The 17550-nt window shown below is 40.4% G+C and overlaps 1 protein-coding gene across 1 annotated transcript in view; it reads left to right on the forward strand.

Moving 5' to 3' along the window:
- Window positions 1-17550, forward strand: part of SNX7 (sorting nexin 7) — a 63931-nt gene that overhangs the window by 11041 nt on the left and 35340 nt on the right. Inside the window, exons 2-5 of the mRNA XM_070746542.1 lie at window positions 2609-2791; window positions 10463-10573; window positions 10995-11159; window positions 12763-12967. Coding sequence (XP_070602643.1) covers window positions 2621-2791; window positions 10463-10573; window positions 10995-11159; window positions 12763-12967 — 652 coding nt within the window. The 5' untranslated portion in view covers window positions 2609-2620. The remainder of the gene's footprint in view (window positions 1-2608; window positions 2792-10462; window positions 10574-10994; window positions 11160-12762; window positions 12968-17550) is intronic.

The raw sequence follows: 17550 nt of genomic DNA on the forward strand, positions 1-17550 counted from the left end.
GAGAGAAGGAAAGAAAGAGATGAGAGAGGGAGGAAGAGAGTGTGAGAGAGGAAGAAGCAAGATAGAGAAAGAGAGAGAGAAAGAAAGATGAGAAAGGAAGAGAGTGACGTCATCGGGTGGGAAAAATCGCGATATAGCGTTTCGCGAAGATCGAGATCGCGAAGATCGAGGGATCACTGTACTAGCTGACTAAAATGAGAAGAAATGGATTACTTAGCTCCCCCCAAAAAAATTCCTTGAGGTAATCTATCCATGATTTTATTTTCCATGTTATGCAGTAGATGTTTTGATAGAGATTCGTGAGTTTAAACTGCGATGAGGGAAAATGTTTTAAATTATTATTGAAATCACTCTGTTAGGCATGAACAACCAGGATCACATGTGAAGAGTCCAATTACCTGGTTTATTGCTCAAGCCTAAACACAGGCAGTTTTTACCTAGGTAAGACTAGTTAAGGTTCAACAACAGTACAGAGGGAATTGGAGTTTGCCCTCTTATGCCTGTGTAAGGATTTAAGACTAATTCCTTGGTTGACTCCACCCCTTAGCTCTCTCCCCTTAGCCAGTTTCTCTCTCATGTATCCAGAGCTTCAAAAAATGAAAATTAAACTAGGTTTGTCTGCAGGATTACACTCGGCAGTGGAAGACACATTGTGGAAGACAGAGACAGGGGAAAGGAAAGTACAAATGAAAGCCAATCGATAGGGAGAGAGAGGAAAAGATAAAGTGAATAGATGTGAAGCAAGAAGGTGCTCGAATATAATAAAAGGGAAAGGATTTCAGAAGGTAAGGCATTCATCAGGAACAAGCTGTAAGAGAAAGGGTCAGAAAACTTAACATAAGGTCAGAAAAATGGAGAAAGAAGAAAATTGAACTTGACAGATCTGCACAGATTTTGTATGGTTGCCTTTATTTTTTTTCCTCTCTCCTTCAACTTCACTTCAAGTTTCTTATGCCTTTCCTTAAAAATCTCTGTGGTTTTAGTAGAATGGATCTATCTTTTCTGTTTTGTCTTTAGCTTTAGTTTCTGTAGAGGAAAAATTCCAGTCTTCATCATAAAAAGTTTGTCTCCAATCTCCATAATGAGGAAAACAATATACAGAAACAATTCTTTTGACAGAGGCTTTCGGAGGCCTGCAGAGGGTTCCTGGGGGTTGGGGGAAGGTAAAAACACCCTCGTTTTTTTGAAAAACAGATCCATTATTGCATTATATGGGGCACACAGAAGGTTTGGAAGGCTTGCAGAATGTTTCTGGGGGCCAAGGAGGACAAAATCTTCTTTTTCTTACTTACCTCTTTGAAATCTTGGTGCGCCTTATACACCAGTGCATCTTATAGTCCGAAAAATACACTACTTCTTTAAATATCACATGCTTAAAATCACCTCTGGGTTAAGTCTTATTATAGTGCAAGGCTCATGAAAAATTGTGGCCTGGTTAAAATTAGTTAAGACAATTAATTAATAAAACTGAGAAAAACATTCATGCTGGTTATTATACTGTGCTCAAAGTGATGATCTAGGAACCAAGAGTCCTGCCATAGGCATGAAAAACCAACTGGATCACTTGGGGCCTGTACTTTTTCTCAGCCCATCCCTCACAGGGTTGTTGTGGGGAAATATGAGTATTTAATATGTTTGCTGCCTTAAGTTGCTTATAAGCAACAATAAGGACAGAATAAAAATCAAATAAATAAATGGATCTCGATAGTGCCAATTTGGAGACTGTTCATTGTTATATACTTCTGCTCCGCAAGACTTAGTGGAAATGAGGGATCCAGTAGCAATTTGGTGTTTTTTGAGTTGTTTAACAATTTGTATTATAATCTCCAAGGAAAAGACACATGCAACATTACCATTGTATGATTCAATCAACATCTTCAGGGCTAAATTCAGTGTCATACTGCAAGGGAATTCTTGCTGCAAAGAAGAAAACATGGTGAACTTTGGAGGTCAGAGAAAGTTTTAGACTGCAATTCCAAGTGTATTTTCAAGACAGAAAAGCTATTGTGGCTGATTGATTGATTGATTGATAGAGTGATTGATTGATTGCTGTGTCTTCCCACCTCTCTCTGGCTGATTTTTGAGGAGCAAGCAGCTTGTTTTCCAGGCCAGAAAGAACATCTGGCTGAGATCTTTTTGCCAACAAAGTGAAATGTTAGGGAACTGCCTTTAAAAACTCTGGAAGAATTGTTAAATAGGAAAGGGATAAAAAGGGGGCTGGTCCATTCTAGAGCACTAATGCTTAATATAATTACTTCTCTAAGAGACATAATTGTAAGTACGTCCACATAGCACTATTGATACTGTTCTTTCGCGCCTAATAAGGAGCTATGTAAAGTAAATCTTATTATTTAAGCTGAGATTTCAGAACTGTCTCAATATGTATCATTTTTCCTTCAAACTCCTGGAAAAAGCAGCATGACATTCATTAATGACTCATTTAAAAAAAACAGACTGAGCATGAAATACAAGCCTTGTGTATTTTGCCTTACAAACTGTGATTCGTCAATTGTATATTATAGCAGCAATCCCACATTGCTTTTATGGCATTAACATTTGATAACCCTAATGACTTTCTTCCCCCCCATTGCCTTGTTTATCTTCACAGGATGCGTCACTCATGGAGGTGAACTCGTTCAGTCCTTTGATGCCAACATCCCCATCTTCGATGATAAATCAGTACAAATTTGAGGATGAACCAGAAGGAAAGGATCTTTTCATAACGGTTGATGATCCAGAAAGCTATATTACTGCCATTGAGACATTCATCACTTACAGAATTGTCACCAAGGTGTGTTTCCCTTTATAGCAAAGTACCACTTTTTAAAAAAAACGTAAGGCCTTATGGATCCTGTTAGAGCAAACCATGATTCAACAATACAATCAATAAATGTATAAGCTGCCCCAGATGCCGTGGCATCATTAGGCAACTTATAATGTACACTAAATGCATTTTTAGACACCCCCCCCCCAAAATGAAGCAAAGTCAGCCATAACAATATCAACTTTTAACTGCTCACTTTGGAGAACCCACAGTAATGAAATAAACAAAAAACAAATACCAATCTGTTCCTTAGCCTGCTAAATTTCATTTACGTAGATGCTCATAGCAAATTGTCAGAGTAAAGTGTTCAGAAGATGGTAAGTTTTAAAAAGCAAATAAGAGCAGTTGTGACATTTGCATTTAGAAATTGACACAATGCAAGCTTTTCAAACCAGGTGTTTTCCGGATTGTGGCTGCCCAAATTATGATTAGAACAGATTTCCAAAGAGATTCTGTTTTGGACTTTCCTGACAGTAATAGCATGAAATTTCAAATGGGACTATTTATTTACTTATTTATTTAAGCTATGTCTAAGCTGCCTTCATTAAACTTAGTCCCAAGAAAGAAAAATAATGCAGCCACCAGGTTTTCTTATTAGATCTTTTATTAGATCTCAAGAAAATATAATGAGACTGTTTATACTGAGGAAGTGCCTATATTTATTTTTCAAATGTCCAGGTCAATCAGTTACAACTCCTCTGGGTAGCTTAACATCCAATTCTGCCTTCTCCCCATGTTGATAGAAACATGGCTTCCCCAACACCTTACCTAAGGGTTGCATAAGAGCCATATTTTAATGCTATTCTAAAGGCCAGTAATGTATGATGGGGCTTCAGATGACTAGAAGGATGCTGTTTTAGGGAGTAGATGCTATGGCAGAGAAGGGTCCTTTCCTGGGACTTGCTAGATCAGGGGTCTCCAATCTTGGCAACTTTAAGACTTGTGGACTTCAACTCCCAGAATTCCTCAGCCAGCAAAGCACAACCGGCCCACCCGCTATCTGTGACCGGCCCACCCGCTGTGACCAGTCCAGCTGTTCTTTCTCCAAAGCTGGGCCTCATCAGAAGCTCTCCAAATTAATTCACTAAAGAATAGCAGTGGCTCGTCGCGTGTGTCGCCCCCCCACCTGCAGTTTTTAATAGCTGCATGGCCACGCTGAACAGCTGTTCGGGTCCCCCTCCCCGCGCGCCTCCTTTCTGCTTCCCCCCACCCCACCCCGCTTATCACTTTTGTGCTTCCCCCCCACGCGACGAACCAGCCTTGAGATGGAGAAAAAAAGGGCGGGCAGCACTGAGGGGAGTTGTTAAGAGCAACCGTTCCCTCAAGAGCACCCTTTTTGTATCTCCCCGCCCTCCTCATAACCCCTATGCGGCTTCTTTTTGTGTGTGTGTTATTATAATTTCCTTCCCCTTCTTTCATTCACAACAGAGAGTGTGAGAGAGAGGGAGGAGTCACTATAAGTAACAATCAGAACGGTTTAAAAAGAGTCTCCTCACAAGCTTTTTTTCCCTCCCTCCGTTTTTTTTTTAACTCTCTCCTCGGTGCTGCCACATTCGAGCTCTGGCACGTGGCAGTTCCCAACTCCGGCTCTTCTTCTTCAGCCTCCCTTTTTCTTTTTCCACCATCCTCCTTCATTTCTAAACCGGCTGTAGTAGAAACATCCATCCCCCGTGGCAGACGAGCTTTAGGTAAGGAAGGCGCCATCGCCCCGGCGAGGTGTTATTCCCCCATCCCAGCTCTGCCCTTCCTTTCTCCTCTATGCATCTTCACGAGTGGGGAGCCTTGCTGGGAGATGCCCTGTATGAGAGAGATCGCGGGTTGGGGAGGGGAAGTGGGGAGAAGCCGAGAAGACCACGCTATATATACAGTATTGGGTAGAACTGAGTTAATTATATTAGTCCGGCCCTCTAAAACCATCCCAACTTCTCATGCGGCCCTATGGCAAAATTAATTGCCCACCCATGGGCTAAGGAATTCTGGGAGTTGAAGTCCACAAGTTTTAAAGTTGCCAATGTTGGAGACTCCTGTGCTAGATGATATGACAGGGGGAGGGGGGTTGTGTATGTGTATCCAAACTCCTTTTTTGGTACTTGAAAAGGGGTTAATGCATCTGAATGAAGTTGATTGAATCTCGTAGAAAGGAGTTAATGAGTATGTGCACAGTGTCTTTGGAATCCAAAGATACAGGTTTAATTTAATAGGTTTAATTGAGTAAATGAATGGCCTTAATTATATGTCAAAAAGTAGGAAGTTGTGCCATCTAGGTTGTGATGGGTAAGAATGCAAGCTAGAATCCATATATGGCAATGGTGCCTATTGTGCTATAATGAATGCTGATAAAATATCATGCTGATTAAAAATATCATTTGGGAACGATTATGCAACATTCAGAATCAATGGCAGTCAAATATGCTGTTAACTGATGTGAATGGATGAGCATGAACATGCTGCGAGAATGCAGAAAAAAGTGATCAGGCCATTGAGAGACTTTGTTGAGAAAAAGATCTGTTAATTTCAAATACCTATTTTAATCATAAGCACATCCATTTATATACCTGAAAAGCCATGGAAGAAAAAAAGTGACTGATCTTAATGTTTGTGATAAAAACTTGTAAGCGTTAGTGAAGAATACAAGAGTAATGAGAGATTTTGAATATGGGGCAAATCATTATTTGGCATTACCAAGAGATAATCTTGGGAAATGGGAGAAGAAAATAAAGACATTTGAAAATATGAAAATAGAATGACTGCAGGGAGTCCTATATTAAAAAGCATTAGGAAATAGCTTAATTTTGCTGCATGAAGAATAAAGAGGATATAGAAGGTGTTTGGTACAAAGTAAAAAGTTTTATATTGGAAAGTTCCTTATACGCATGTAAAGTTATGTGAATAGGAAATGTATTGTAGGATTGTTGGAATGATAGTGAAAGAGGTGGAGGAAAAAATACATATAAAGAGAATGAATGCTATTAAAATGGAGGATGAGATAAATAGATTGTGTAATGTATATAGAAGAAAAAAGGATGTGAAGAAAATAGCCAAAGAGTACAAACAGGTCTTAGAATTAAAAGAGATGGGAGAATGTAAAACAGTTATACAGTAATGGAAACAAAATAGGCTTTGGAAGTGGCTCAAGCAAACTAAAACAGGAATAGTATCTGTTTGGAATGAACCTGAACTGAAGGAATCTTGGAACGGAAATTTTAAAGATTTAAATGGGAATGTTAGTAAAAAAAAAATGAAATTGAAATAAATCCTATAAAGAGTACAACGTGAGAGAAAAAGAAAAGAAAAGCAACTCACAAATGCTATGATAATGTTGAAAAACGATTAGGCTAATGTAATTGGAGAAATATTAAAATATGTCTGGTTATGGAATGTCTGTATGACTTAGTTAAAATATAGAATTTGAAGACTCTATTCACACCTGACATTTAGAATATATCCCTCTTATATAAAAAGAAAGGTAGTGAGAGTGAATCCAAAAAATATAGCAATGTTGACTCGTTAAGTGTGCTTGGGAATATGTTTGACATGTTAGATTAAAAAGGTACAAGAGATGACAATGGGCAAAAGTAGAGAAGTGCAGTGTGGCTTTATACCAAGTAAGGAATTTAGAAGGCATAGTTTTGTTAATGAGCAGATCACTGAGAAATATTTGAATGTGAGAATGCTGCTTTATTTCAATTATTTTATTTACAGGCTTGAATTACGGTATGTTTTGCATCATCTGGAATTGATGCTTCTTTCTAATTACAAGAGTAGTATATCAGTGTCAACTTATAAGACTCAGTAGATATTTAATGGGACTCTGTTTCGGTACCTGCCCTCTGAAACAGCTTCCTTTCAGAAACTCAGCCCCCACACTATTCTTCCTCATACAGACTTTAAAAAGCTGGCTCTTTTCTCAGGAATTGGGCCCATGATCACATGGTTTTGCCTTATCTGTCTGTTATTTTCTCTCTTTGACCATCCTTTCCTTTTTATTGTTTTGATTAATTTACTGATCTGTTTATGTTTTTAGTTTTTACACTACCCTGAGATGTGTTGAGTGGGTGATCTGCAAATTGGATGGATGGATGGATGGATGGAGAGAGAGAGAGAGCAAGTGAGTTTTTGAGGTCAGTGGTTAGAATGCAGTACTTGCAGGCTAACTCTGCTCCTATTGCCAAGAGTTTGATTCCTTCTGTCCCGACTGGCTCAAGGTTGACTCAGCCTTCCATCCTTCCGAGGTCAAAAAATGAGGACCCAGATTGTTGGGGACAATATGCTGACTCTATAAACTGTTTAGAGAGGGCTGTAAAGCACTGAAGAGTGGTATATAAGTGGTGTATACAGCAGTTGTCATGTTGTCGGTTGACATAAATTATACAATGCCATGCAAAGCATGGTTCTGGAAATTAATGCATCAAAGTCCAAAGTATCTGTGTTTGATGGGGAACTGTGAGAGAATGATGGCAAGTCATGCATATGCTAAAAAAAAGTCACCTAGATGAATTTTTGTGTTTTGATCAAATATTTACAAAAATGGGGAATTGGGCCAAAATGTTTTGAAATATGTAAATGATGATAGAAAAGAAGTGGCTGGTATGTGATCTGCTCTAAAGTAGGATAATTTGTAGAACAAGATGGCTGTAAATCTATTTCTGTACAATTTGTTACAAGTAAGAGTCAGGAGAAACAGTAAAGTATGCTGAATGTAGTAGGAACAGTGTACCCAAGTAGTGTTTGCGGTCAAACACAAAAGAAAAGTCCAAACACGGTGCTCAGTTAATGAATGAATGTGGATTTGATACAAAAATAAATGACCTATGCTACAGACGTACACTTTAATCATATAGAGAAAATGAAAAAGAGTTGAATTGCAGAACAGGTATGTTGTAACAGGAGAGTGAGTGGAGCAGAAAGAAAGAAGACCTGGAAAGTTTTATGGCTCAGTGGATTTGATTTGATATGGTATTGGAAAAGGGAGTGGTGAGAACAAAAGTCAATGGCTGATGATTCAGTATATAAACTTAGTGATTATAATGACATTTAGCAGGGATAGAAAGATATGGAGATGTATTGTGAATAATATTGATGTAAACTAGATTTAACTTTTTCTTTTTTTTTCTTCATGCCTACATTTCTTTGATTTTTTGTTTCTTATTCCTTCTTTTGCGCTTTGCGTGTGATTGCTTATCCCAGAAGGGAATAGTGCAGTTGGAATTCAGGTAGGCATTTATGTATCAATTTAACATATACTACCAAGTTAATATATACTACCATAGGAAATCTTGGTTTATACTGCACTGTAGGGAAACTTCAATGCGTTTGCATTGTATATTTATTCCACATTGTTCCTATACATACAGTCTTTTCATTTCAACTATATATTTATAAGAGCTTAATTTGTGCTTAAGTATTTTGGAACTATATTTTTGCAACCATATTTTCTTTCCCATGTTCCTGGTCTAGGACAGCCAATCCATTCTTGATTTCTCTTTGGAATTACTACTGTATATCTTCTAGATCTTATTATCTTGCTAGCAAGGCAGACCCCCTCACGTTTTGCACTATTTCAATAGTCGGGATGGCGCAGCAGGTAGAGTGCTGTACTACAGGCCTCTGAACCTGACTATAGATCTGTAGGTCAGCGGTTCAAATCTCACCACCGGCTCAAGGTTGACTCAGCCTTCCATCCTTCCGAGGTGGGTAAAATGAGGACCTGGATTGTGGGGGCAATATGCTGGCTCTGTTAAAAAGTGCTATTGCTAACATGTTGTAAGCCACCCTGAGTCTAAGGAGAAGGGCGGCATAAAAATTGAAGAAATAAATTTCTTCTATTTCTTCTAAAGTTGTTGGAAAGCTTAGTTTGGAGCAGCCTTCTTCAAGTGGTGCCCTCCAGTTGTATTGGATCTATAAGCAGTGTTCCCTCTAATTTTTTGGGGGGGTGGGCGGAAAAGTATAGTGTCTGAGCGGCAGTCCCTTTGGGACTGGGCGGCACAGAAATAATAAATAAATAAACAAACAAACAAAAAACCCACCCTGTTTTGCCTCAGAGAATTTCAAAATAAAATACTGTTCTGTGTGTCTATAACAGTGAGCTCACAATAGGGCAACTCTATCAATATCAAAATGCCACTTAAATAGTTGAGCTAGTTTCAAAGTAGATTTTGATTTTCTTTCTCTCTTCCTTACTCCCATTCTTTTTCTTTCTCTTTTCCTTCCTCTCTTTTTTCTATCTGTTTCTCTCTCTTCCTCTCTTCCTCTCTCTCTCCTTCCCTCTCACTCTTTCCCTCTCGGCTTCTGGGCAGGTTTGGAAAACTCTGAGTTGATGATGATTTTTAAGTGAGCGATTGCTCACTGCTCAGCTTAGAGGGAACTATGTCTATAAGTCTTATCATCCTCGCCTAAAGCTGTACTGAGAAAGATGGGAGTTGTAGTGCAAAATATATGGAGAGTTGAGCTGCGAAGATGTTTATGCTAGAATATTATGTAAAATTCTAGAACATGCTTGAATGATTAAAGGGTTGTGAAGTGCATAGTATCTGAATTATTGCTTGGATGAATCAGCTTAAAGTAGTGAGAAAGTTATATGGGCAGTTTTTAGATCACGAATAGTCAGTAAAATGAATGAAAGAAAGCACATGGTCTTAGAGTGGTGATGGTGAGCATTTTTTGGTTCGCATGCCAAAAAGGGGGGAGCATGGGGGGGGTCATGTGCGCGCATGCCCACACCCATAATTCCATGCAATCCCCCTGCACACCTGATCTCTGGCCTCTGGAGGGTCTCTGGGGAGAGAAGGCCATTTTTGCCCTCCCCAGGTTCCTAGAAAGGCTCTGGAGCTTGGTGAGAGCTAAAACAAGCGTTCCCCATCCCCTCCAGAGGCTGAAAACAGCCTCTTTCCTAGCTCCCAGAGGGCCCAGAAGGCCCAAAAATCAGCTGGCTGGCACACACATGCCTACCGGACCTGAGCTCGCGTGCCCACCGATATGGTTCCGCGTGCCATTTGTGCCATGCATGCCATAGGTTCACCATCACAGTCTTAGGGGGTTTGACCTGGACTACAAACAAGATCTGAATAATGAATCCTATCTGTTATGAATTCTCAATATTATACAGTGGTACCTCTACGTAAGAACGCCCCTATTTATGAACTTTTCTAGATAAGAACCGAGTGCTCAAGATTTTTTTGCCTCTTCTCAAGAACCATTTTCTACTTACAAGCCTCAGCCTTCAAAACTGTAACCAGAAAAGGCAGGGAGAAGCCTCCATGGGGCCTCTCTAGGAATCTCCTGGAAGGAAACAGGGCCAGAAAAGACGGGGGAAGCCTCCATGGGGCCTCTCTAGGAATCTCCTGTGAGGAAACAGGGCCTCCACCCTCCCTGTGGTTTCCCCAATCGCACACATTATTTGCTTTTACATTGATTCCTATGGGAAAAATGCTCCTTCTTACAAACTTTTCTACTTAAGAATCTGGTCACAGAACGAATTAAGTTCCTAAGTAGTGGTACCACTGTATATTATTTCAATTTTTTGGTTCCTTCCCTAGTAATATGCTATTATTGCCACCATATGTGTCAATAATAGCACCACTTGTGCCAATACAAGTTTCTCATTTTGTTTTGTTTTTCACTTTATGGTTTTCTTTTCAGACAACTCGTGGTGAATTTGACTCCAGTGAGTATGAAGTTAGAAGACGCTATCAGGACTTTCTTTGGTTGAAAGGGAGACTTGAAGAAGCGCATCCAACACTTATTATTCCTGTAAGACTTTTTATTGACTTCCATAGAAATCTGGGTTCCAGAGACAGAGCACTAAAATTGGCAATGGCAGGCTACCAGAGAACAGAGGGTTTTGGGGCTGTTTCCCTATTGCGTTCATTATAATGAGACAACCCACCTTTTATAAAGTGAATGATGGAATCATGCCATTTTATTCCAATAATGTTTTGAATCTTGCCCCCAAATCAGACAAAGTTGCTAAAGGGACAATGTGGATATGTTAACAAAGATTTCTCTCTACCCACCTTCTCTGTTACTTTTGTGCCGATAAAGAAAGAGCCATGAATCATTCCCTTTTAAGGCATAGTATGTATAGAAATTGTATTTTTAGAGTTGCGGTTTAGGTATATATGCATGAATGCACCTTAATTAGTTTCATACTTCCACTTCTTTCTTTCTTTAGCCGTTGCCTGAAAAATTCATAATGAAAGGAGTTGTGGAACGATTTAATGAAGAATTCATTGAAACGAGAAGGAAAGCTTTGGATAAGTTTTTAAACCGGATTGCTGATCATCCTACTTTAACTTTTAATGATGACTTCAAAATTTTTCTTACTGCACAAGCAGAGGTAATGAAACCTTCAGATATTTTTCTGATACAATAGAATCTGCCAGGTCTGAGCAAAATAGGATACAAATTGAGTTAAGATAATTTTTTTATTGTTGTCCTAGACACATAAGGTAAAGGGTCCCCTCGCACATACATGCTAGTCGTCCCCAACTCTAGGAGAACGGTGCTCATCTCCGTTTCTAAGCCATAGAGTCAGTGCTTTCTGATTATGATTCTGTGGTCATGTGGGCATGACTCAGTGCCAAAGGTGCACGGAATGCTGTTACCTTCCCACCAAGGTGGTCCCTATTTTTCTACCTGCAATTTTAGATGCTTTTGACCTGCTAGGTTGACAGAAGCTGGGTCAAGTAATGGGAGCTCACTCCTGTGTCTCTGTGTCAGAAGAAGCGTCCCGTACACCCTCATCTTAATACTGACCTTTATTCTTCAACTGAAGCATAGCTGAGAAGCTCCATCTCAGGAGACATGGGGAAAAAAATCACCAAAAATTGTGTCAACAGTAGGTTCACACCAATGTGGCACTCTGGACTGCATTGGTAGGAATCCACCATTGGGGAAGTCTTATTACATTAGTACCTCTAGATACGAGCTGCTTCACATGCAAGTATTCCAAGTTACGAGCCAAGACGCGAGCAAAATTTCTGTTCGACACCCGAGCTCAAATTCAGGATACGAGCCGAGCTTCCACTAGGTGGTGCAAGAATTCCTTGCTTCCAGTTATCTCGGCGCGAAAAACAAAGTCTAAAGGCATTCGTTCGAGATGCGAGTTGATCGACATATGAGCTCGGGTCTGGAACGAATTAGACTCGTATGTCGAGGTACCACTGTACTTTGGGGCACATGGAGCAAGATGGGGCTTCTCTTACCGTCTTACCTGATTTCCAGCTCTGTCTCCCTAACCCTAACCAAAGGAAATGGCAGTGACTGCCTTTGCATGCATTTAAATATTTTTTGGGGGAAGGACTTATTTTGGGGAAGAGCTTATTTTCAGAGGAGAGCTTATTTTGGGGGAAACACGGTAGGTGTTTAGAACATAGATAAACTAAAATTAATATTTGGGGAGAAAACAGATTGCTTGATTATTGTGGTGTCATTGTGATTTTATGTTTCTAATTGCTAGTCACCTAATCTAAAATAAAACCATAATTTTACTTTTACGATCATTAATGAAATAGTGACATTCAAAGGGAGGCAGCTGTTTTTAGTGACTCTGTGTGATTTGTTTTTCTCACTGTATACATTTATACATCCGAACTACGCTGTGTTGTTTCTCTGTGTCATATTATATATGTGGGTCTATGCATATTTTTAAATTTATTTATATTTTGGTTATGTTTATGTAGTGTATATTGGAGGTGGTGACCTTTTGAGAGCTGTATGCAACAAAATATAATTTTAATGTTTGCCGATTAGTGTACATTTAAAGTGAAAACGAAGTTATTTTAAGTTTAAGTCTATGAAGAACATAGGCCTGCTATGATTGAACCTCCATACTGTTCGAGATTGTGCTAGGGATTCTGCTTTAGTTACGTTAAATGGATAGTACAATAAGAACCATTTATCCATCTTGAAATTGGATTTCTTCCTCCTTTAATTTTTAGGAACTTTCATCTCATCGGAAGCAGGGCCCTGGCTTACTTAGCAGAATGGGTCAAACAGTCAAGGCAGTGGCTTCATCAATGCGAGGCAGTGCTGTGAAAAACCGCCCAGAAATATTTACAGAAATGAGTGACTACGTGGACATCTTTAACCAGAAAATCAACCTATTGAACAAAATCTCCCAGCGAGTTTACAAAGAAAAAAAAGGTTGGTGGAGGAGGGAGGAAAAAGGACAAAACTAATCCTGGGGTATAGATTGACTATGTATCCCCCTGCCAAATTAAAGAGCCTCATAGCAAGACAAGTTATAGACCTATAGCTTTTCTTTTTTCCTGTTCTGTGCACCCCACAAATGGGAAAAAAATCACAGGGAATACTTTTTCCCTCTGAAATAATTCCAGCAGAAGCATTGATTTTAATAGCCTTGACATTTACATCTTAAAAATGGAAGAAGTTAACAGCTACTCCTGTAAGTCCTGGCTTGTGTGTAAGAATGGGAGTTAGTCCACATTTTTATTAGAATTATAAAGTAGTATAAAATACAAAGTAAACAGAAAAGCAGTAGGGGGTGGGGTAGAGAAGTAAGGAAGGATAAGGGAAAAAGAGAGAAAAAGAAGCATTGATATCCAACTCTCTGTTACAGTAAAATAAGGCATTAACATCAAACCACAAGCCATTTCTATAAAGACCTCTCAGTCTAATAGGTCAAAACCAAAAGTCAGATTTTCATTCTTTTCCACGTCAAGCACAAAGTGATGTGGAAAAGAGTGTGCAAGGATAGGAATTAGGATCAACCACATCAGATTAACAGAATTGGAAGGGACCTTGCAGATCATCTAGTCCAACCCCCTGCCCAAACAGGAGACCCTTACCTCTGTCTCTACCTAGGATCGAACTCAACTTCAATCCATCTCTAGACTCCACCTCTAGGCCACCTCTGCTCACCCATTTCCTTCTTCCTTTGAAAGGAACTTTCTGAAAGAACACTGTATGGAGATGGGCAGAAACTGGTTGGTGTCATTTTAGATAATTTCCACCCTACTACCAAAGGGGCCACTTAACCATCATAGCAGCTATTTGCTGTCCTTGGCAGATACGTCTCTTACACCAATTCATCTAATGCCCATTTGTCTGGCTACTTGGCCAATCACTTAGAGTTTTTAAAAAGAAGAAAGAAAGAAAAGGGAATTGTCAGCTCCTGTAGAGAGAGCAATTAAGAATGTGGGTGATGTTTTCAGAAAGACGCATGGCCAACTGCATGAATCAACTTGGCCTTGGTTTCCAATCTGTTTCCCAAAACGCTGACTTTTTAAAAAAATCTATCGATATATTTTTTTTTTCTCCCTAAAAGGACAACATTTAAGGAGATTGCAGCTTGAGAAAGAAGAATTGGCTTTTCTGTCCTTATGCGCTGAAGCTCCCAGAAAAATCCACCCACCTACCACATTGCTTTTCAGATTACAGGTTTCAGATTTAAAATTTTAGGCTGGTGCCAATAAAAGGAAGTTTCTTAAAGAAAAAGCTGTATATATGCGAGAGAACAAGGGAGCAGGTGAATTTACAGGCACAGAAATGAAGCGGAAGATGCTTAATTTTCCATTCCCTTAACACTGAGATTCCCCTAAATATAAGCCCAATTCCGTACATGGTAATTAAGCTTTGGGGGGGGGGGAGTTCCTAATGATGCCAAATGGATAGTATTCTCAATTCTTAATTGCCAGGAATTGCCTTGTAGTTATATCCACATGCATGTAGCAATTATATACATTGCATTCAGCTGGTGAATAAAAGCCAATACAGTGATCTCTCGGTTAGCGCGGGGGTTACGTTCCAAGACCTCCCGCGCTAACCGATTTCCGCGTTATACTGGATGCGGAAGTAAAACCACCATCTGCGCATGTGCGCCATTTTTTTCATGGCCGCACATGCGCAGATGGTGGAGTTTGCGTGTGGGCGGCGGGGAAGACCAAGGGAGGATTCCTTCAGCCGCCCAACAGCTGATCTGCTCCGCAGCGCGGAAGCAGCGAGGAGCCGAAGATGGGGTAAAGGCAAAGGGGAAACCCCATCTTCGGCTCCTCGCTGCCGTCGCGCTGCGGAGCGGATCAGGTGTTGGGCGGCTGAAGGAATCCTCCCTTGGTCTTCCCGCCAGATCACTTGCCGCTTGCCGCTTGCCAGTCCACGCCCCCCTGGATGAGCGGCCCCGCATGGCCCCAGCGCCGGACTCCGAACGCCGAAACCGGAAGGGGCGAGGTGGGGGAGAACGGGAGGCTCAGCATTGCGTCAGTCGCAGCGCTGGCTGTCAACTTTTCTTTTTAGCACTGGGGAGGCAAGTCAGCTCCTGCCCAGTTTTAAAAAGAAAAGTTGACAGCCAGCGATTGTTCCGCTGCCGCCAGCATGGCCTGGCTGGCAGCGGAAGATGTAACGGAGCCCACGGGGGATTCGCCTTCCTCCCACCCGCAGCCGAGACTGATCGTGGGCTCCTTCGCAACCTCGGAGAGCTTCCAGGGCATGAAAGCTCACGAAAACCAGGAAGCTCTCCGAGGTTGCGAAGGAGCCCACGATCAGTCGGCTGCCGGCGGGAGGAAAGCGAATGCCACGGGGCTGGGCTCGGCTCCCCCCTCGGCTCCCCCCCTTACCAGCCCCGCCGCGGAAGGCTCCATTCTGTTCCCTGCCGGCCCGATTGAGCGGCCAGCGGTCTCCATTCAGGGAACAGACGTCCACCCCCTCCTCGGAGTCCCCGGCACCCAGCGTCCCCACGCCGCCTCCACCTCCCGGTAATGCGCCCGACCTCTGCCTCTCTCTTTCTCTCTCATATACCACGCCGGCAACAGGGAGAGAAAGAGAGAGAGAACTAGCGTGGACTTATTTTTTATTTTTTAATATTTTATTTTTTTAATTAATATTTTTTGAAAAACCGCGTTGCAGCGTTTCGCGCTAATCGAGAACGCGCAAATCGAGGGATCACTGTATATACAACTAAAGAATACGTAACGTTTAAGAAGAAAACATTGGCAGCAATGTATAAGAGGTTTTTCCAAAGGTGGCCTTGCATTTTATCCATGGTCTGTGTTCCTTTAAAAAAAAAAAAACTTAACAAAAAGTTAACATGGTTCAGAACTACAGTATCATTAGAATGATCCCTTCTCCCTTCCCGCTCCAGGGAAAAGGATTTTACCAGGTTCAGAGCAATAATTGTGCCAACAGTTTTACAAGAAAAAATGTTGTTTTCTGAATTCCAAGCTGTGGAGAATCTGTGGCACAGAGGCACACCCACAGAGTAGTACTTGGAAATCAGCCTTGTCAATCCTAGAAAAAGGGAGGGAAAATTGTGCCAGGAGGTTGCTATGGAAGCCAATATGAAATATGAAAAGCCAATCCATGAATTCTTTAGGATTTTAAGGACAAATTAACAGTTTTATCAGTGCATACATTTTTTGTGAGCAAGCTTTTATTCTGGATACATAAATGTTGTGTGTGCATACCCTAAATATAATTCCTTTTAAAAAATTATCATTTATACAGTATATTGTTTTTCAGATTTTTAAAAAAGTGCTTCAGGTGCAACATTTTAATAATTCTTACATGGATTTTATTCACATACTGAGCTACTAGCATTTTCATAGTTCATAATATATTTTGAATGCAAAAGCAAACTATTTTTAATTTAAATCTGGCTTAAACTTGCATCCATATGTTTGAATATCCTTAAATGGAAAACTTTTGCAAATTGATGTTTGGCAAGTTGGCCCCAAATTTCTTATTAATTCAAATTACCCTGCCTGGTGGCAATTCTAGGCTGCTTAGAATCATTAAAATCCAATAAAAAATGTTTAAACAATAAATAATAACATTAAATTAGCTAAAGTAGAGAAAGATGGGAAGGAAGGGAGAAAAATGCAGCTAATCTTCATTTAATGACCAAAATCAGGACTGGAACTCTATTGCTAAGCAGTGCAGTTGTTAAGTGAAACATCCTATGACTGTACCAGACTTACAACAACTGTTCAGCTGCAGTCATTAAGCAAATCATCCAGGTCATTTAGTGAGACATCCTGTGATCATAATTTGTAATTTTATTACCAACTTCTTTATTAACTTTGCTTGTTGGAAGCTGGATGTGAAACGCATAAATGGTGATCACGTGACTGCAGGCTGCTGTGATGTTAATAAATGCATACCAATTGTGAAGGGTCTGAATTTCTTGAGTCTCCCAAGTCACTGCTATAATTGTAAGTTTGAGGACCTGTCATAAAGTTATTTTGTCATCACCAATGTAACTTCAAACATTTGCTAAACAGGACAGTTGTTAACTCGGGATCACCTGTCTCTGCTATTGAACTCTTTGATTCTATATGAAGAGCCGTGGTGGCACAGTGGTTACAATGCAGTACTGCAGGTTAATTCTGCTGACTGCCGGCTGCCAGCTGTTGACGGTTCGATTCTTACCAGCCCAAGGTTGATTCAGCCTTCTATCTTTCCGGGGTCAGTAAAATGAGGACCCAAATGGTTGAGGCCAATATGCTGACTCTGTAAACTGCTTAGAGAGGGCTTTAAAGCAAGGTAAAGTGCTGTGTAAGTCAAAGTACTATTGCTACAGCTATACGCCATAAATTAAGATTGTGGTACGTGTAGTCCTCAACATAATTGAGCCCAAAACTTCTGTTGTGAAGTGAGACATTTGTTAAATTAGTTTTGCCCCGTTTAACAACCTTTCTTGCCATAATAGTTAAGTGAATTAATTCAATTGGTAAGTTAGTAACCCAGTTGTTAAGTGAATCTGGCTTCCCCAT

This window comes from Erythrolamprus reginae, chromosome 3 (genome assembly GCF_031021105.1).
Source record: "Erythrolamprus reginae isolate rEryReg1 chromosome 3, rEryReg1.hap1, whole genome shotgun sequence".
NCBI lineage: Eukaryota > Metazoa > Chordata > Lepidosauria > Squamata > Dipsadidae > Erythrolamprus > Erythrolamprus reginae.